Genomic DNA, 23,213 nt, shown 5'->3' on the forward strand with positions numbered 1-23,213 from the left:
AACTTATCTTAATACCAAATTTTCATGTATTAAGTCATACTATTTAATCAGATGTTTTGTTTAACATTGTTAATATTTTGAAATGATTACGCCTGTAACAAAACTCACTGGTAAGCTATTCTCAGTGAAGGTCAGCTGGCAAATTGTGTGGTACACTTTTAATGCAAATAAATCGCTAAATCAACAGATACATCAATAAATAAATAAATAAATAAATAAATAAATAAATAAATATATATATATATATATATATATATATATATATATATATATATATATATACACACACAAAAGATAAAGTGCAATTAAAAATAAAACAGGCTCTACGACACATTTACCTTCTAGGGTTGTGTCTCCAGTTTTCTTGAGCCAAAACGAGTTTTGGTTTACTGTATAGTGTATACTGTAAGTATACTGTAATCAGTATACTGTAATGTAATCAGATGGCAACAGCAAGCTGATGTGTGAAAAAGTTCTATGACTACTGTAAAAAGATAAATCAAACAGTTCATATGCACTGTTAGTGAGACACATAAAGGTATTGCTACTGAATGAGACAGGAAGCCAGTGTATTACTTCAATAAATATTGAACTTTATGCAAAGTCCAGTATTCTCAGGACATGATTCAACATGACTTCCTTTAGCCCACCATTGATATCCTTGCACGCCAGTGCGATATTAAAAAATCCCAGGATTTTATGAAGACTGTCTCCCTGGATTGAGGCTCGTTTGTTTCAGATTGATGACTGTTTGAATTGCAGTTTCTATACCTTTGCTGTTATTGTTGTGAGACCTTTACAGTCACAGTTTATAAGGCTTATTGGGAGATATGAGCCCCATTGCGAAGGGTCTTTAATCTTTCCTGAGCAGTCCTGAAACAACAGCCCGAGTTTTTGCTTTGAGGGCAATTTCTTTGGTTCAGAAAATTGCATTGTCAAACTCGCTAAATATTAGTACTATCTTGTCAGCAAATTCCTTGGACATTATATCTCAGTTGAAAACCCATCAGGCCCCTTGACCTTGCCGCTCTGACTTGAATTATCGTCTGCGTCTGTTCCACCTGCAGTCTATTGTGTTGATTTTTTTTATTGGTCAAGAATACCTTATTATTAGGCAGGCTTTTTTCCAGCAATGTAGAGACTATTAAAGAGTACTGCTATTCAATTTAATTAGTCAGTTATCATTTGTGGGTGCTTTACTCCCTCAGGTCTGTTCAAATTCTATGAAAGCTGGATACTCCGTGGGCTGCAAGATTATTATTTATTTTTATCGTCAAACTTTTGGTTCGTTGATTCTCAAAATATGCGGAATGATACATTTATAGTTTAGTAGACATTGAAAATAAGGAGGAAAGAGGGAAATGAATTTTGATCTTGCAAGGAGAACAGAAGAAGACCACACAAAACCCCTCAAGATCCAAAAATTCAACCTCCTCTAAAAGGTTCTCCTAGACCTAGAGAACTCTCTTTTTGTTAAATTCTACTCGGTTACCAATGACCGGATCAGGGTTTGGAAACATGAATGGCCAATACTGAAAATACTTTAAGTCAGTTCATAAGCTCTCGAAAATAGTCAAAATAACAGACAACAGCGAGCCAAAATAACAGCAATGATAGTCAAAATAACAAGCAAACCTTGCATCCTAAGCAATCTATTTAATGTGTACAATAGTAAATATTGAACCACCTTCTTCATTGAAAGCAAGCAGACGAATAACCGATTCGAACAAACATTAAAATAATTACTTATCAAAGATCATTGAATTCCCTCCAGAATCCATTTTTTTTCAAAAAATGAAGAGTATTTCACTTCAAAGCCCTCCCACATGAAAACTCTTGGCCCATCTGTGTCTGGTTCTGGGATTTTATTGCTCCAAGTAGCACAACCGGTAACTGACCCAGGGTCATCCTGCTCAGCAAGTATTTGAGAGTATTCTTTATAAAAGTGTGCTAAACCACTTCGAAAACAGCCCCTAGGCTTCTTTTAGATTGAACCACCATTATCTATCAGGTCCCATCTTGAGTGCTTTAGGACAAAGAACCACAAAACACTATTTTATCAAAAATACTCAACAGTTTTTTTCCCTTCTAAAATGACCCGCTATTTTCGTATTTCTGGACGGATGCCTTGAGCAAATTTATCATGCAGGGTAGCACAAATTCACTTACGCACGCACACGCACGCTCACACTGACTTGACTGCTAATTCAGTCATGTACCAGAAGAAGCCCGATTGCTAATGCTCTATGATTAATTGACTGCACATGAAGGAGGTTGACTGAACCATGTGCTATCAATCGCAACAACAAAGGTGTATGTATATTTCAATGTATCCAACCTTCTGGGCCAAGAGTGAGTTTGTGCATAGTGCTAAAATCATGGTTCACAACACTCTTGACGCCCAGTTGTCAGCGCAACAATAAGGACACAACTCTGGAATGCTTTCTTTACTGCTCATGATTCCTAGCCTATTTTTGGGTCATAGCAAAGTAAGCACCAATCCTTTCCTTAATGTTGTTGGCCCAGTTCTTCTTTGGTCTTCCTTTCTTTCTGCCCTCTTGGACTTTGCCCTGGGGAATGATGATCTCGTGACGTGACCATACCAACGCAGTTTTCGTCTGCACACATTTGACAACAGTCTGTCGTAGGGTCCAACGTGCCCTCTGATGCACTTGCGCACCGCTTCGTTTGTCACATGGGCTACGTAGCTAATGCCTCGATGTTTCCTGTAGAATTTTAACTCTATGGCCTGGATTTTACTTTTCAGCTTTTCTGTGAAAGTCCATGTCTCGCAAGCATAGAGGAAGATGAAAGTAACCAATACTTGCACGAGTCTGATCTTTGATTTGATGGCTATGTTCTTGTCCCTCCAGACGGATTAAATTCTGGCGAATGCAGTTGTGGTTTCAACTATCCTGGCCATGATTCCTGGTTCCAACCGCTTTTCTGATACGAATCCAATAAATTTAAATGTGTTGACAGGTTTGAGATACTGGTGGTTGATGGATATGTTTGTGTTGATACCCTGTGGTCGGTGGTCTTTATTTTTGTTTCTTCTGTGTTGATTTCCGTCCCATACTGGGTTGATGCTTTCGCTAGGCAATTGACCAGATCTCTGATTTACTGTTCTTCTCGTGCCAGTCCGCCACTATCATCGGCAAAACGGAGCATAGTGATAGTGCTAAAATAGTGTGTGCTAAATTTGACAACAGTGTTTTGGCGCTTCCTCCATTGTCTCCAAACAGGATAACTTTTAAGAAAGAAACATTGTAAACAACAACACGGTAGACAGAACATTCTGGTGAAAAGTTGATGAGTAGCTGGGTTAAATAGATGCCTATAAGAAAGCTTGACATTGTAATCTCACCAAAAGTCAACAAGAACTGTCCCAGGAGAAGTGTTTTTATTTATTTACCTATTTGTTGTCCTAACAGCCAGAAATTTTTCAGGCAAAAAAAATTCAGGCTGGCCCACCGGTTTGAGTTGCAGACCGGAAGAAACCTTGTGGAATAAGTGGGTGAATGATTTCCGATAGCAATCCGCACAGCTGAAACACTTTCCCCCAAAGGCTCTGTCTACAAGTCCAAACTGCCAATTGAAAACATGGACCAGCTTTGCCATGCCCACAGCATTTCTTGTCTTATCTGACACTGGGACAAATGTGGACATCAAACAGTATTGTCGCAGCAACTACACTCGGACTCACTAAAATTTAATGTTCGGTGGGGTAGTCAACATAATTACATCAGTGGTAGAAATTTAGGATACATAACATTAAGACATGATTATATATTCATTTTTGTAGTTATATTCACATCCATTTTTATTTGTCTCGGTTTTACCATCCTATGTTTTTCTAAATTAGATTTTTAATAAGTAAATATTTTATTTCTGAACATCTTTTGCATTTATATGTGTATAATCATGTTTATTTTTATTTATTGAATATCTTAATATATTTTCATATCTCTATGTATGTATTTAAGTATTCATTTATTTACTACGGCCCGTAAAGGGGGAGGAATTTGCTATGGAAATTATTCAAAAGCTCAGAGAACATTTTACACTTCCAAAGGACTAACTGGCTCAGACAGTTTTTTACCCATACATATATACTTTATATATACATTATATATATATATATATATATATATATATATATATATATATATGTACATTATATATGTATGGTGCAGAGACTTGGAGCCTAAATGCAGATTTAAGAAGGAAATTGAATGTTTTTGAGATGAAGTGTTTGAGGAGTATGTTAGGAGTGACAAGATTGGATAGATTGAGAAATGAAATTGTGAAAGACAGAACTGGAGTAGTCGTGGAACTGAGCAAGCGTGTTGATAAGAGAGTACTCGGAAAGGACACATGGAAAGGATGGATGAGGAGCGAATGTTGAAGAGGATCTACAGAGCAGAAGTCAATGGAAGGAGACCAAGAGGAAGGCCGCGATTGACGTGGATGGATGGTGTTATGAGTGCACTGCAGGAAAGAGGTCTAAATATAATGGAAGCTACAGCTCTTGTTGGTGATAGAAAGGAGTGGAGAGGTGTTGTGAAAGGATAGTGTGATTGTGGACGCGTTCTTAAGGATGGGCTGGGCACCCGTATGATGCGGCAGGGGTAAACCAGTAAAAGCTGTCGGGCCCTGCTGTTGAACCGAAGAGTGTGTTGTTTCACGCTGACCCGAATGACATGGCCGCTTTCTGGTGTCCCGTTTCATCTGGAGGGACGAAAGCATGACCAACTTGGGTGCCGAGGTGCCTAACTTGTTTGGGTGTTTGGGCAATTGGGTTGGCCATGGTCCAAACATTTTTGTGTGTGTTTTTTTTGCTATTTTTTTCCCTTTTATTTTCTTTGTTATTGTATGAGTTGTCTTGCTGTCGGTCACCCCTCTTGAGGGATATGACCAAGGTAGATAGATAGATAGAAATATATACACTATATATATATATATATATATATATATATATATATATATATATATATATACTGGACTGTCTCAGAAAATTAGAATATTGTGATAAAGTTCTTTATTTTCTGTAATGCAATTAAAAAAACAAAAATGTCATACATTCTGGATTCATTACACATCAACTGAACTATTTCAAGCCTTTTATTATTTGAATATTGCTGATTTTGGCTTACAGCTGAAAAAAACTCAAAAATCCTATCCCAAAATATTAGAATACTTCCTCAGACCAAGTAAAAAAAATAATTTTATAACAGCAAAACTAAATCAAACATTTGAAAATGTCCATTGATGCACTCAGTACTTGGTTGGGAATCCTTTTGCACGGATTACTGCATCAATCCGGCGTGGCATGGAGGCAATCAGCCTGTGGCATTGCTGAGGTGTTATTGATTCCCAGGATGCTTCGATAGCGGCCTTCAGCTCATTTGCATTTGTAGGTCTGGTGTCTTTCATCTTCTTCTTAACTATACCCCACAAATTCTCGATGGGGTTCAGGTCAGGGGAATTAGCAGGCCAATCAAGGACAGTGATGCCATGGTCAGTGCACAAGTTACTGGTGGTTTTGGCACTGTGGGCAGGTGCCAGATCATGCTGGAAAATGAAATCCTCATCTCCATAGAGCTTTTCAGCAGATGGAAGCATGTAGTGCTCTAAAATCTCTTGGTACACAGTTGCATTTACTCTGGACTTGATGAAACACAGTGGACCAACACCAGCAGCTGACATGGCTCCCCAAACCATTGCTGACTGTGGGAACTTCACACTGGATTTCAAGCGACTTGGATTTTGCTCCTCTCCAGCCTTTCTCCAGACTCTGGTGCCTTGACTTCCAAAAGAAATGCAAAACTTGCTTTCGTCTGAAAAGAGGACTTTGGACCACTCTGCAACTCCACACTTCTCCATAGCCCAAGTCAGACGCTTCTTCCGTTGTCTTGAGTTCAGAAGTGGCTTGACCATGGGAATACGGCTATTGTAGCCCGTCTGTGAACTGTGGCTTTTGATACCTGGACTCCAGCTTCAGCCCACTGTCTTTGAAGCTCCCTCAAATTCTGGAAGCGGCTCTTCTTCACAATTTTGTTAAGGCTGCGGTCATCTCTCTTGGTTGTGCAGCGTTTCCGGCCACATTTTTCCCTTCCGACAGACTTTTTGTGGATATGCTTTGAAACTGCACTCTGTGAACAGCCTGCTCTTTGAGAAATTTCTTTTTGTGTCTTACCCTCCTGATGGAGGGTATCAATGATGGTCCTCTGGACAGCAGTCAGATCAGCAGTGATTTAGTTTACTGAACCAAGCTGAGTGTTTTTAAGGCTCAGGAAACCCTCGCAAGGTGTTTCGAGTTAATTAGATGATTCAGGTGATTAGTTGAATAGCCTACTTGTATACTTTTTCATGATATTCTAATATTTTGAGATAGGATTTTTGAGTTTTCTTAAGCTGTAAGCCAAATTCAGCAATATTAAAATAATAAAAGGCTTGAAATAGTTCAGTTGATGTGTAATGAATCCAGAATGTATGACATTTTTGTTTTTTTAATTGCATTACAGAAAATAAAGAACTTTATCACAATATTCTAATTTTCTGAGACAGTCCAGTATATATATATATATATATATATATATATATATATATATATATATATATATATACAAATCTAATTTTTCGGATGTTGTTGCCTCTAAATATCATCGCAGTACTTTTCATTGCACTATTGTAATGATGCACTATTATTTCATTGTTATTCTGTATCAGTCTACAAGCACTACTTAATCAATATTTTCCCAATTTATCCTGACCTTCTTTTATCTAATATTCTCTTTTAAGTCTTTATTACGTGTTGTATCTTGTTCTTTCTTGGGTGCCATGTCTAGTCTCGTTGCAAACAGTGTTCACTAAGTTTTATCAATGACAACAACGAATATTCTATTCTATTCTATTCCATTCTATTCTATTCTATTGTAACACGGATGTCTGACCTATGTGCCATTTGGCATCGGTTTGATGGGCTTGGAATAATGAGTTAGGCGCATGCATGCCTATCAACAGCAAGTTCCTGCCCTTGCATAAATTGAGTTGGCATAACGCAAGCAATTTGGGAGATGGATGCAAGCTTCGATCGTGCTTCCATATGTTGTTCGGCTCAAATGATGTGCTCTCCTTGGGGTTCTCTCAAATAATCATTCCAAATGATATTGGAATTAATTTGTTAAATGTATTGATCCATCAATACATCTTATCCGTGCACTCCTTTCTGTGAAAATACAAGGATGTCATCCAACACACGTTCACACCTTCTAATTTCACACTTTACCATCAATTTAAAATTTTCCTAGTGCTAAGATCGGAATGGATAGATGAAGCAAGTTAATCTAACCACATGTTGTTTGCAGTTTTGTTACGATTGTATTAAGATTGTGTATTTATCTTGTGGAAATGTGGTTTCTTTAACATTGTTGATAAGTTTAAAGCTTAACATACATTCAAAGTAAGGAGCGAAAATATCAATTTTAAACTAGCAGTGAGAACCAGAGAGGACTATACCATCAACCCTAAGATAAGTATATTCCAATCATTTCTAGCGGTCCACCCCTGAGCCCTTTTTTCATAAATCTCCAAGGTTACACAATGCCGATCTATGAGAAAATGTGGAAATAAAACACCAAAAGTGTGGGATAGTAGTGACATTGATGTGCATAATAGTCAAAATCACAAAAGACAGTGATGAATACTAATCAAATTAATGAACAACCCTGGCATCCTATGAAATCGTTGTTGCAGGTGTCCTATATTAAAAAACATAAACAAAGAATTGTCAGGACCAGGGCAGAAAACAGGAGACAGAACCCACATGCGTAACGTTACTCACAGTTTATTGGGGAGAAGAGAAAGGAGCGCACACTCGATCCGGAGATCGTTGGTCACGGGTAGTAGAGATTGCTCAGAACGCAGAAGTGGTCAAAATCAAACAGATCGTGGCGAAAGCAAAACAGGAGCAAAAACACATGGAAAACGGAGATTCTCAGGGCTTGACATGTCAACACAGTTTCGCAGACGCTCCGACAAAAGGCGACTCACAGGAAAGCGTTTAAGTAGTGACATGGAGCAATCTGTCAACGAGTTTCAGCTGGTGTCCATGGGCAGGGCCAATTGGGCGCCCTGGTAACCGTGACAGAAGCTGGCGCCGCACGGCTGGGCCAATAGGGCGCCATAGCAACCGTGACAAGAATATTAATTATGCAGTTAGTTATGCTAATTTGATCTATAGAAAGCATAATGACGAGAGAGAAAAAGGTGGGAAAATGAAAATAAGTGATTATTTGATAGTTTTGACGCTCCAAAAATTTTTGTAAAGAGATTCATATTCACATCTGATATTATTGGATCTTTAAGTTTAGCCTAATACAGTATCATCTGAATTTGTGCTGACAAAGCTAAATTGTAAAAACTTGATCTCATCGTAAAATGTAATATTAAAAAACCCGGTACATGTAGTATACAGCCAGTTTAGAGCTTTACTGAAGAGAGTTATCCAACAGCACAATCAATAAACTTAAACTGACTCTTGAAACCAATTCAATTGACTCAGAACTTTAAAAAACCCCATTACATTTTGCTTTTCCAGCCTTGAAATTCCAGTTATTTCTTATATTATATTGTGTAATCTCAACAATTATATCAATTAAAGATTGATAAAGCCCACATGCACATTTTCTTTCCAAGTAAATCAAGTTTACATCATTTCCAAAATGACAATGCAGTTTTTTTCATGACTTTAGAATGTAGAGAAGATCCAACGTGTTTACCATGAGAGGATGAACCGAGGATGTTTGGTCAGCGTGTTCTATTCTTACATGTGACATTTAATGACTAAAAAAAATCATCACGCGTAATCCCGTTGTGAGTATCTGGGTTTAAGGATGCTGGCGGCTCAGCTTCGTTTCCACGTTGATAATGCCTCTGTGATGCTGCCATGGAGACCACATTTTTTGTTGTTAGGGGAATAAGTAGAAGGATGTGTGTTCATAAATTACAAGGTTGAGCCAGATTATGTATATGTCATAGTGACTAAACAAGGATCTCAACACTTCATATGATATGGGATGGATGTAAAGGGAAAGAAAATGTGGACATCTATTTTTCCTTCATTTTTTTATGCACAAAGTTTTCCCTTTTACCCTGAAAAAAATCATCATCTTAAGACCAATGAGAGCACTTTGTGTATTATTTAGCACATTCAAGTGGTTAACTACATTTCCACTCATTAAAATAAATAAATAGATAACTAAATGAATAAATAAAGCTTTGAATAATAAGGAAAAATAAACATAAGATATTCAGGCATTTTTGAATACTCATAGGTCGAGAAATATGAACTTGTTTTAAGGCTCACCTAGAGGGAGCTGACATGATGTAAATATTACTTTTTACACAGTACACTGAAAGTAGCAACAAATACCCTTATAATCATATAATTATAAAAAAACATGTTTTGGTATTGAAATAGGATATACAATCAGACATAAAATAAAGACAGCAAGGCAATATAAATAGTAAAATAGTACATGTAAAAATCTGTTTTTATAAAATGTCTTAAAATACAGCTAAACATAATATATAGAAATATTGTGTATGTCTTTTGTAATGCATACTGTATATATATATATATATATATATATATATATATATATATATATATATATATATATATATATATATATATATATATATATATAATCATTGTTGTCATATGAATAAAAACAATCTCCATTTTTGACATTTGCCAGATATGGAATGCTTATAACCCAATTTTGATGTTTTGAATAGTTTTTTGGGGCTGTGTTTAATAAAAATTAATCTGTTTTCCTGGATTTTTTTGACAACATGACCCGATTTACTTTCCTAAAAGGCAAAAAAAAGTCACACAAAAAAAGAAAAAAAGAAAAAGAAAAAAATGCTAAATGACAGCCACAATATCTAAGAAATCTCCCATATACACCAACATTTACTTTTTACACATTATTAACATATTTTCTATGTCAACCTTGTGAAAGGCTGTCTAAAAGAATAAGAAAATGGTGTGGTTTGGTCACTTTTAGTCTCCATCCATCAATCTATTATCTGCACCGCTTATCCTCAGTAAGGTCGTGAGGGTGCTGGAGCCGAAACCCAGCTATCTTCTGGCAGTGGGCAGGGGACACCCTGAACTGGTTGCCAGTCAGTCGGTCACAGGGCACACAGAGACGGACAACTCATTCGCTCATTCACACCTAGAGACAATTTGGGCCGTGCAATTAACCTAACATGCATGTTTTTGGAAACCGGTGTTCCCAGAGGAAACCCACACAAGCATGGAGAGAACATGCAAACTCCACATAGAAAGGTTTGGACTCATGACCTCAGAACTGTGCCACACACGTGTTAACCACTGCGCTGCTGTGCTGCCCACTTTGAGTCTCCATAGTTTATTATTTTACTTGTGGTTTTTACCACTTTTTTCCAGTTGCATAACATCATGCAGAGGAACCCTGAGTAACCAGATTCAACAGTATACAACAGTATCCATGGTTTCAAAACTTTTATTATTGTAGAGTCAATACATATATTTTGTGTTGCTTTCACTTTTCGAGCAAATTACTAAACTCAATAAAGCATTTCTGTCCTGTCATTTTTTTAAGGAAATACATATTACAGTGGGACCTCGCTACTTCGCAGTTCGACGTTCGCGGCTTCAGAGCTTCGCGGTCTGTAATGGTTATAATTATTATTATTATTTTTTTTTTAAAAAAATATTTTTTGAAGGGGCGTCGCTACTTCGCAGATTTTAACTTTTTGCGAGTTTTTTCGGTGGAACGTCAGCGGACGCGGGATAAGGTGGCCGGTGTTGTGCCCAAATCCGACTCCTATGCAAAATCCTCCCCCCCTCGCGTGAACGCGCATTCTGCTGCGCTTCCATCAAAAGCGATGGTATTCTATATAAAACGCATATTGAAACAATAATGCGAGCTAATTAAAACAATTAAGCGATCGTAGTCGATATAACGCGTTTATTTAACCAATAAAGCGCAATCTATTCTGCAAAATGCGGCGGGGGTCACTCCCGGGCCGCGCAACGGAGCGAGTTCGGCGGACGCGGTGTCACACGGCGAGACGCGAGAAAAGGCGGCGGGCGTGATCGTCCGACGACACCAGTAGCGCGGCACGACGACAGGCGGCCGTCCGCGCGCGGCGGGTGAAAGGCGGTGGACGTGCGCAGGACCCCCATAATTGAGGAATCCCCCTCGGCCGACGACCCGAGCCGAGAAATGCATCCCTGCAGAGAAGTGGTTGTAGTAGCAGGAGTGACGTGTGTGCGCTCCGGCGACAGGGGATGCAATTCTCTGCGGGGATGCATTTCTCGGCATAACACCCCCCCTAACCCCAAAAATAATAATAATAATATATATATTTTTTTGTTGTTTGGAAGGTCCGACGCTACATCGCGGATTTTCACTTATCGCGGGTGGTTTTGGTCCCCATTAACCGCGATAACTGAGGTCTTACTGTAGTCCTTAGCACTGGAATGTCAAATTATAATAATCCAATGGTAGGTAAAGAAACCTTTATTAAAAAATCAAGACATTATGTTTGATTACAATAAACACCTGCAACTCAGTTACGACTCCATTGTAAATATTTGACTATTTATTAAAATATTCTTGTTTATCTTATCCCATAGTCTTTATTACATATTCATCCTGACGCTTACTCTCCTTATAAACAATCCTCCCTATGTTGTTATTAATGTGAATGAAGACAATTTTATTGAATCCAGAACACTTCTAAAACGAGGTACTTATTGAAAAGATAGACCTTTTCTCTAGCTTCAGCTCAATCACAGACATATATTTTCTTTAATGCGAAAGTCCCGTACTAGTATTGCAATTTTTTCTACTACAGTTTAAAAAAATGACATTGTGTTGGTTGTTTTTTTCAGATTGTTAAAATTAATAGATTGCTTGCTCAATACATTGCCAATTAAAAGATTATACCTCAATATGATCCAGGCTGGATTTGGTAGCGACCCAAGTTTATTAATGATGCATCATCGCTACGACCTTGTGATTCTGCATACAACTAAATATATTTGTCACGCTAATGAGACAGCTTCCGATGAGGTTATTTATTTGCGCCCTCGAATGGCACGATGGTCCAACGAGAACCTCAGTTGGATGGTTGCCTGCATTCTAAGGCGGGGTTATTCTTGGTATCAATTTAATCCATGTAAATCCAATACCGATCAATACAGATCTGATACTGATACTTGTTGCTTAGAAATATCATAATTGTATATTTGAACTCCTTCCCCTTTAGTTAATTCATATCAATTATTAAAAACACCCCCAAAACAGTCAATCCATCCATCCATTATCCATTATACAGTGTAAGGGGTTCAGTGTCCTGCCCAAGGACATTTTGAAACTTAACTCGGGGAAGCTGAGAACCTGTGACCTTTTGGTCCCAAGACGATCACTCTACAGTTACAAATTGTCTGTCGGAAAATCTAATCAGTAACCTAATCTGAATACTATAATGCGGTAATGTATTTTGGTTATTTGTAATTACTTTTAGATTACTCCAATACCAATGATGTTAATAAAAGACAAAATAAACACATTATAAATAAAAAAACTCCATTGTCTTTAATTAACAGTGTAATCTTGAAAAATAATTAGAGAAAATCAAGGTCATGTTGGTGGTTGAAGTCTTACAAAAAAGGGCTTTAATTTTAACCACGTAGTATACCGGTAGTTTATTGAGCAAAAATAAAATGTTCTCCTTCACATAGCATAAAATATGTGCTCTGTTTTAGTTTAAAGTAAGAGGACGTTAAGAACACAGTATTGTTTTAAACAAGCCAATCGTTAACTTTCAAAATTTCCAACAAACTCAGGGATCTCTTGTGCCCAAATTCAAGTTTTTCTTGTTCGAAATCGGGATGCTAAACTTCTCGACAATATTCAAACTTAGTACGTTAGGTAAAAGATTCTCACAACATAACAATACTGTGATTGTACCCGGCAATTTTGTACAACAAGTAACTGCAAAATTCAAAATGTACCCAAACACATTACTAGCGTAGGCAGTCGCACAAAACTACAAGCTTGCGCCAATTTAAAAAAAAATGAGAATACATACATTGAAAGAGAAATAAGATACAGACAAAAAGAAAAGTGATTTTACCTGTAACACAGTGTAACAAACATGCATGGGTGAATGAGTTGTACAATCTGTTCAACAGATACGGACGTTACTACGATTGGTTCACACATTGTGTTGAACGCTCAGCTCTCTCTGTCTCTCTAGTGTCGGTGATTGAAATGATGATAGACACAAGTCATCAATTGGCGCATGATGTAATTGTAAATACCGTTTTAAATAGAATTGTAACCCTGGAAAGTAATTATGTTACATCGTTTTTACAAATACCGTTACGGAATACGATTGCATTTTTTTGGGTATCCTAACTACGTAATACCGTTACACCCCAAGCCTGCTCATAGTTTGATGTGCCTTGCCTATGAAAAAATATATATATTTCACAAGCGGGTAATTTTGAGGTGCATCTTATAAATGGGAAGACAGTATCGATCTTAAGACAATAGCATTGATCTGATCCCAGTATCGATAATATAGATATTTGGATCAATCGGCCCACCCTTATCACATTCATAAGTCACTAACTCCAGCTATCCATATTTCATCAAACATGATGATCTCTTATGAATGCTGTTCGCTGGCAGTAGTGCTTACCTGATAGGAGCCGTTTCATCGCCCTTGTCAAGCCACTCCTGGGGAGGGATGATGTACATGCACCACAGCCCCCAGTTGTAGCCATGGGCCGCGTTGGCGTACTGCTGCACTTCAAAGGTGTTGTATTTGATGTTGTCTATGGCGGGAAGAATGATGCGGGTGTGATCCTCCTTCATTCGGGTTAGAATGGGTTCCGCCCTTTGAAATAAAAGAGGGAAAAAAAAGTGTACATTACGATTCCACATTACTTTGGCCAATTATTGATAGTACAGAGATCCCTTGCTACTACGCGCTTTGGTTTACTGCTTCACGGATTTCAAAGAAACTGTCTTTATTGTCATTGATATTAACATATTGTGCATTGAGCTCTGATTAAGCAGACAGCGCAAAGTAAATGCTATTTCGGAGACACGTTCTGGAGGGCATTTGGTGTGTGTGTGTGTGTGCGTGTGTGCCTTGGGTGGGCGTGACTGATAGGTTGGTGGGAAACACTGAATTTTAGTAAAGCTTGATCCAAAATAATTGAACTGAGAGTTAGAAACCAAGAAAAATTAGACCTAGTTTATTCTTAGACGTCTACAATAACATGGGATGATTTAGAGCCAACAGTGATTGTGTACCCACAAAACAATGCTGAGATCATTCACACACAGTTACAGATCTCGTTTTAAATTCAATCTCCACTGACATGAAATCTGCTTCGTTCACAGCCGTGATGCGGACTGTCAACCCGGCGATATTTAACATCCACAACAACCGCCAGATTCATTTCCCTTGACTGCTGATAATGCAAAGGTCTCGCGAAATGAATTTCCCACAGGTCAACAAATAAAACCCTATTTCGAATGGCTTGCGCATGAAAATAAATGCCAAGATAATCCCAGTTTGAGACGCGAGCCAAAAGCGAGGTCTACTCAGCCCGGCGACCAGCTTCGGGAAAACAAGCTGCTTTTTTTCCCTTTGTTTCAGGAAAGAACATTACTTAAAACCTCATTGTGCATTTTGTGTGAAGGGTTTCAAGAAAGGAATACACGATTGAAATAACTTTTCAAATAACTTGGGGGACATTTCAAATCACAATAGATGGAATTGCATCAGATACTCATAGAACGGATGTTAGTGATGTTCTATTAAACCATATAATGAAATCTCTGCAGAAATGTAAGAGGTGTACTTACTTTTGTCACATACTGTATTTTAAAATGTAGTGAGTGAACAGCGTTCACCCGTCTTTATGTTCCAGACTCACGTTGAAATCTCTTCCACGATATATTATGACATTATTTTCTCATACTCTGAGATAATTTGATATCCATCATATCTTCAAAGCTGGTCCCAATACACTCTGCTTGTCATTTGAGATACTTCCAAATTTATAAAAAGAAGCTGAAATTAAACCGTGATAAATGTGTCTCTGAAGGATACTCCCACACTTATATGTAATTTATTGCATTTCTACACCCACAACTCCTATTCACCCTGATTCTCATGCTCTCTTGCCTAATTTGCTTCCCTTCAGTGGAACCCATTTTCCTTTCTAAAGTATTCCTACTACTTTCATCTTCAGGGTAGGTTTCAGAGTATTAATGGAGAGGGCAAGTAAAGCACATCATTGCCTTTGCTGTGAGATGAAAAAGATGTATCATAACCATATCTACTTGCGTAGAAGCCATATTTACAACTGTAAAATACAGGTAGAGCAACCTAAGTCAGGTTCTCTGTTGGTTTAGCTCTGCTGAGGTCAATCTTTCAAAAATCAACTTTGCCGACTCCATGCACCGTAAAATGTGGACTATAAACTGCAACCTTTCTCCTAAGCTTTCAACCCTGCGGATTATGCAATGATGTGGCATAATTAATGCATTTTTTTACAGTCACCAGGGGTGCTTAAGCAGTAAAGATAAGAGTGAGACAGGTGGAAGATATGTGTCGAGGAAGACCCAAGTTCAATGCAACTGCACTTTTTGCATGAATAACCAGGCGAAGTACTGGTGAGTTACGCCAGCTTTATAGTTGTTGGGCATCTTGTTTCAGACTGATCGTATTGTTTCTCTGATAAGTATATGTCGAAATGGTCATCACAACTTGAATTCCAAGAGTTTAAGCTTTTCAATAAAATGTGGTATGACGTATTTCAGTGACTGGTGACATCATACGGACACACATTTTTTCATATCAAAAGTCCGGTGGCCCATCGACAGTCTGTCGGAATGTTAAGGGGTTAAGGTACCATACATAATTAAAACTCTTTCTGTGTGCATTCGGAAATATTAACACATAAATGTTTGCATGGACTTGCACCCTCTTATCTCTCTGATTTGATTTCCCCCTATGTTCCTGCACGGAGTCTGCGCTCGGAAAATGCCGGTCTACTGGTGACTCCGAGAGCCAAGAAGTCTGCAGGCTTGAGAGCGTTCTCCATCTGGGCCACGGTGCTGTGGAATGCCCTGCCTCCGGAGATAAGATCTGCAACCTCAATGGAAGTTTTTAAATCAAGGCTTAAGACACACTTCTATCCCAAAGCTTACGATTGATTCCCACCTCATTTTCTGTATTGTCCTGTCTTTTTCCGACTGCCTGCCTCGTTGTGATACGAAGGAGAAAGACGATTTGAGATGAGTCAGCGGACCAGCGTTTGACCTGAAGCATGTGAACGCCTGCATGGACCAGCTGGCAGAGATGAGAAGCTGTGTCGTGGCCGTCATAGACTTTCTGGACTAGTTTACAGGCTGGGGGCATCGCTGCTGTCATGCACTTTCCGGACAAATTTTCAATATTTTACCTAGTGTTTACTATGTTTGTGTACTGTAATGCTAAATGTAATTCACCCTGGTCATCCTGAAAGGGGGATACCACTTGTGAGGTCCCTTCTCAAGGTTTCTCTTTTTCCTCACGCTGAGGTTTTGAGTTGTTCCTCGCCCGCATGTTGGTTTAAGATCAGGTAATTGTGTCATTATAATCCTGTGCAGTCATTTGAGACATTTTTTGTGATTAAGGGCTATATAAATACATTTGACTTGACTTGAAATCTCTCATGTTTCAATGTTGGAAATGTGGCTTATAGTCAGGTGCGTCTTATGTATGTACACTTTTTTACCCCCTTTAAACATGTGCTGGGTGCGGCTAATAGTCAGGTGTGCCTTATAGTACGAATTTTACAGTATTTGTACTTATGTTCTCAAGTTTATTACCTAAATATTCTATTTAAAGGAATCCCACGCAGGTTACTTTTTACATTTTCACAACTTCACGAATTAGCATTGCACACTGTGTCCTGGATTCTGATTGGGTTAACAGTCTCCCCGCATAACATTATCTAACGGAACTGTAGTTATTTGTAAAATTAAATGCTTGAGTCTGAACAAAGGGTATATCCTTTGGTTTTTGTGTATACTATAGTATTTAAATATATATTAGTTCTACAAAAAAACTTCCTATTTCCTATTTCACATATTCCGCCTATCACGGGTTTCTTCTGCCAAAGAAAGAAAATAAAATGTTACTTTGCGGATAAAAATTATATTCTACACATTCAAGTAGTTATTGTTTTAGGTTTTACATTTATTATTGTTTTGGGTATGTACCTCGTTTAGTTTGTGGCTATTTTACAGCAGTTTTAGGGGGGCGGCCTATGTGTGATGTAGGCTTGTATTTAAGAATATGCCATATTAACATTTTGAAACAAATATAAAAATATAAAATCTATAAATTATGGGCAGCACGGCAGCACAGTGGTTAGCGCATGTGCAGCACAGTTCTGAGGTCATGATATTGAACCTTCCTGTGTAGAGTTTGCATGTTCTCCCCGTGCTTGCGTGGGTTTCCTCCGGGCACTTCGTTTTCCTCCCACATTCCGAATTGATTGGCCGTTCCAAATTGTCCCTAGATGTGAATGAGCGAGTGTGTTGTCTGTCTCTGTGTGCCCTGCGACTGGCTGGCAATCAGTTCAGTCTGTACCTTTTTTCTCTTTCAGTTCAGTTGCTAGAATCAATTAAATTGTTTTCTAATATATATAAAAATACACAGAGTACTTTGTACACATAAATACATACAAAACATCAGCATCAGCTACTAAGCCCATGAGTCAACCAAATCGCAGGGCACATTGGACCCTGCAAAGAAGTATTGTCAACTGTGCACAGATGAGAACTGCACTGGTATGGTCACTTCACAAGATCATCACGAATGGTCAAGACTATTATCCAGGGCACAGTCCAAGGGGGCAGGATAACAGAAAAACAGAAAAAGAACTTAGGCGACAACATCAAGAAATTGATTGGTGCCAATTCTGTCAAGACCCAAAAACAGACCAAGAACCATCAACGTTACGTCCTCAGTAGTGCCCTGACGACCGGGGCAGTTAAGGGATCTGTGAACTGAGACCAACTGAATATCACAAACACTTTTAAACTTTACTTAATCACTTGTCTTGAATAGGATTCTAAAAATCTACGCTGCCACCAAATGAAAACGTGATGATAATGGGGGGGGGGATCCATCGCAGAAATGAGAACATACGCTGTTTGAACAGATGTGTGTGCACGCGCCGTTCCTCTCCTTTATCTTCCGTCTCATCTGCATGGCGATGAGGTCTATTCATCCACATCAGGCCGTGAGCTCCACATTACAAAAGAACTAAATCACTTTCAGTGATGAATAATCAGTGATATTGAAAAGACACCAACACCTGTGGTTACTTTTCCTCTCACTGTCAGTTTTATTGTTTTGCGCATGAAAGTAATGGACTCGACCCACTGTAGCTATTATCTATTTAGGGAACATATGCACATATTTGTATTAGTATGGTATAAATATATTGTTACTCAATATTTCAAACCCACTTACTTTTTGTGGAGACAAAAATAAAATCAGCCCTTGCACATTCTACGCAGGAAGTAACAAAAACCGTAACCCAAACCTTTTTGACTGTAACGCACATTAACTTCCTACTGTACATTGCATAGGACAACAAACGTACACACTCGAAGCTCAGAACTTGTCAAATAATGGAATCAAAGTTCTTGCAACAATTCCTTATGAGCAGAAAGGCTTCAGTAACTGAATCAAGAACTCCTTTATTTCTAGTTCAAACCGAATGATGCACATGTGGCAGAACCTCAAGAAGAGATTCCATTTCGCCATTTGAGGTTTTTACTCTGCTTGTAAATAATGATTAGTTGATCTATACTCACCAACATTATGTTGTAAAAAAATAAGGTTTCTTAAACATGAAAAGCTGGTTAAACATTTTTAGAATCAATTACACTCTTTTATAGTTTTCATGAAAATGTACAGATATAAAATATATAAACATTTATGTTCCTCAAATGGAGTTTTATTTGTATATTTGAATTTTAAAAGAGAAGAGAAATAAAGATACTGAATTCCTTACTTTCAAAGCACAACAGCATATGGCGGCATCCCCCCAATAGGGAATTGATTCCACGTTGCTAATAATAATAAATTATTAATCTTAAATTGCATCTTTGGAGAGGTTTCAGTAGACGATAAAAAATTTCCTGGTGGCACTTTGTTTGAAATGATTTTCAGGAGTAACAGACACAAGAGAAAATTAGACTTTTCTGTTTACGCCCACTAATGTGCTTTGTTTGCCAAATGGTGTCAAGAAAACAGTTTACTTCAGTAAAGGTGAAGATTGATTAAATGATAGTGTTTATTTTAAAAGGGGGAGGACCCACAAAAAGGATTTAATAACAACAAAATTCCTTCACAGTCTAAAACGTTCATTGGTAGTGTCTTCTTGTGTGTAGATGTGTATGTATGTATATATATATATATATATATATATATATATATATATATATATATATATATATATATATATATATATATATATATACACATATACACACATCTACATCCATCCATTATCTGCACCGCTTATCCTCAATAGGGTCACGGGGGTGATGGAGCCCATCCCAGCTATCTTCGGGCAGTGGGCAGGGGACACCCTCAACTGGTTGCCAGTCAAACGCAGGGCACATAGAGGCAGACAACTCATTCGCTCATTTACACCTAGGGACAATTTGGACCGGCCGATTAACCTGACATGCATGTTTTTTCTTGAAATGTGGGAGGAAACCGGAGTGCCCGGAAGAAACACACGCAAGCATGGGGAGAACATGCAAACTCCACACAGGAAGATTTGATCTCATGACCTCAGAACTGTGCCGTACTCACGCTAACCACTGCGCTGCCGTGCTGCCCGCCCCATACATACATACATACATACATACATATATATATATATATATATATATATATATATAAAACCGTAAATTCCGGACTATATTAGCCGCCACTTTTTCCCAAAACTTTCAACCCTGCGGCTTATGCAGTGATGCGGCCAATTTATGTAATTTTTCTAACGGCCGCCAGCGGCGCTCGAGTACATAAGGTATGATTTAGACCAGTGGAAAATATGCGCCGAGGAAGACTGCAACTTCTTAGCTTGTGCACAAATTAAATTAGCGTAGACATATCCTCATCATGCAAATTGCAATAAGAAAGGCACATGACGCAACTCTCAAGCTAAACGCAATCGGGCAGTTCGATAAAAAAGGAAACAGAGCTACTGCACGTTCACTTTACTTTGCGCGCGTGTTGCTAGCGTGTTTATGAATAAGGGAGCGTGGGACGACGTCTATATGACAATATGGAGTAAAGGTGAGACGTGTTTGTGGACTCGGCCGACAATAGTGGATATATATTTTTCCCACCCTTACCTTTGGAAATATACATCTTTTTTCCTTGGATTACTTTCAACGGGCACCTGGACTCTGCAGGTCTGCATCAAACCTTACGTACCGGTATAATTTTCCGATCATTTTGCCGGCTGTGATTTTTAAACTATGCCGGGTATGGGTTAAATTGTGTTGTATTTTTTCAAAGTGGGCGCATGCGGCTAGTATACAGGTGCGGCTTGTGTATGTACAAAATCGGTTTTCCTCCCAAAATATGGTGGGTGCGGCTTATAATCAGGTGCGCTCTATAGTCCGGAATTTTACGGAAAAAACTTTTTTAAAATGTTGAATTTCTCCTCATGGGGAAATTCTCCCTAATGTATATACTCGCATCCAATCTGCATTTACAACTAGAAGATAAAATAATTAAATTGGGGTTCAGTTACATGTGGATATTTGGTTGTGTCTCACTGGTAGCAAATTGTAGGTAGTGCGTGGGGGAAGGGGCATGGCTTACACAAACAACTAAATTCATGGAGCATAGGTGATCACAGAATTTACGGTAGAATTGTGAATTTTGGTCAGTTCTTTTGTAAAATTATTTTTGCAACAGAGCATGCCTAGAAAAAAGGAAACCTCTTAGACAGTACCCGGAAATGAAAAAGTAAATCTTTGAGGGATTAGAAGTCAAGAGATAAAGGTTATATGAATTGCCTTGGCCAAGTGTGTGTTTACAAGCTCTAAAGATTACTCACTGTTTTTCAATGATGAAACCAACACTGCCCATGTATAATTGTGTAAATCAGCTCCATTAGCTTCAACAGTAAAAGGTGAACGGGCAGGTTTTGAACAGCAAATACACACCAAACCAAAAGGGAACGTCATGCCAATGAATCAAAACCCTGCTGTTGGAAGCTGGCAACGTTTTTCTCTGGCTCAATACGAGCAAGCAACTTACGCAAGGTCATTGATGGAGACTTGCAACATACAAGAGCCATCCATCTTACTAATCACAGGATGTGTCATAATGAATAATCATATTATGATAAATAGCTGACGCCTTCCATTGTAACAAATAGGTTGTGTGTATAGAGGGTAAATCTTTGGCAATACAAATATGCAAAATAATGCTCGCCCACAGACAAGCGAAGATTTAAATCCACACATTTAAGTTTACACACAACTGGCATAAGCGCATTTTAAAAAAACATCTCCTGTATCTTCCCAGTAAATCATGGGAATTATTTATAATCTCTCTCAAAGATGGTTAGCAACAACAAGACATGTACAACAAAGAATGAGTAAGAGCTAAGCATGAGATGACAAGAAGAAAACACATGCAAGGTGCTTGGTAGTGGTGCATCGATTTAAGAAACAGATGGAGAACAGATGAATGCAAATAGGCTACCAATTAATTTAGGGAATACTTGGAGCCTTCGACTGCACCTTTAGATTTCGAAATGTGTCTTTGTTCTCTTGTTTTTTTTCTATGTGCTTTATTAGAATATTGAAACGTGTCACTGCATATAGTCATACTTCTGTGAGTTTTCCAGTGATATCATTTTCATTCTTCAAATATCCTGACATCAACCTTTTGATCAAGTCAATCATTTAGTGATAATGAATGCACTTTAGGATTATCCATTTATTATGCATTATATATAGCGCGTCTGCGGCACAGTTCTAAGGTCTTGGGAACCTCCTGTGTGGGTTCAAATCCAGCTACCGGACTCACTGTGCGGAGTTTGTATGTTCTCCCCGTGCTTGCATGGGTTTCCTCCGGGCACTCCGGTTTCCTCCCACATTCCAAAGACATGCATTTCAGGTGGATTGGCCGGTCTAAATTGTCCCTAAGTGTGAATGAGCGAGCGAGTTGTCCGTCCCTGTGTGCCCTGCGATTGGCTGGCAACCAGTTCAGGGTGTCCCCTGCCCGATGATTTCTGGGATGGGCTCCAGCACCCCCGCGACCCTACTGAGGATAAGCGGTGCAGCTAATGAGATGAGAGATAAATTTACTGTTATAATATTGTAATCTGTCACTGCTTATAGTTATAATTGTATTAGTGTTCCAGTTATATTAGTCTTATTATTTAATCATCACATTTTTACATTGATCATCACATTATTCAACTTATACATTAACCTGGTATTTTAAACATTTTTTTTTATCATTTATGAAAAGAATTGCATTTGAAATGTTCTGCATTTATATAGCGCTTTTCAAGTCAAGGCTTCCAAAAGCGCTTTACAATGTGCTTCACATTTCCCAATAGCGACCGTGCAGCCACGTAAGGCGCTAACCTGCTTATTGGGGGTATTAGGGGTTCAGTGTCTTACCCAAGGACACTTCAACATGTAACAAGGAGGAGCTGGGATTCGAACTGCGATCTCTTGATCCTAAAACGAGCGCTCTACCTTCTGAGCCACTGCCGCCCCTATTTATCTAAATTATATATACTGTTAATTTAAAATTGTGTACGCCAACCTTTTTGAACTTGAGAGCTGTTTTTCTTCACTAAGTAGCGCTAAGAGCACCCAGTTTGATAAACATTTCTAAATTAACAACTTATCATGTTATTCCTATGTTGTTGCTTTGTTACTACCAAGTTTATTATTGCAAGTAATGTTAAATAGAATCAGTCAACCACAAAAAATAATAATTACTATAAAATCACAATGACCCAGCATTGGTGAGCAATTTTCAGAACAGATTTGTGGGCACTCCAGCTGTTCACAGGA

At 38.3% G+C, this 23,213-nt stretch overlaps 1 protein-coding gene across 1 annotated transcript in view; it reads right to left on the reverse strand.

Moving 5' to 3' along the window:
- The window catches only part of galnt9 (polypeptide N-acetylgalactosaminyltransferase 9), a 135,333-nt gene that overhangs the window by 50,488 nt on the left and 61,632 nt on the right, over nt 1–23,213 (reverse strand). The window contains exon 5 of the mRNA XM_088335570.1: nt 13,771–13,968. Within this exon, the coding sequence (XP_088191696.1) occupies nt 13,771–13,968 (198 nt within the window). The remainder of the gene's footprint in view (nt 1–13,770; nt 13,969–23,213) is intronic.

The sequence above is a fragment of the Urocampus carinirostris genome, chromosome 5 (assembly GCF_059441175.1).
Source record: "Urocampus carinirostris isolate Australia breed hairy pipefish chromosome 5, RoL_Ucar_1.0, whole genome shotgun sequence".
NCBI classification, from domain to species: Eukaryota; Metazoa; Chordata; class Actinopteri; order Syngnathiformes; family Syngnathidae; genus Urocampus; species Urocampus carinirostris.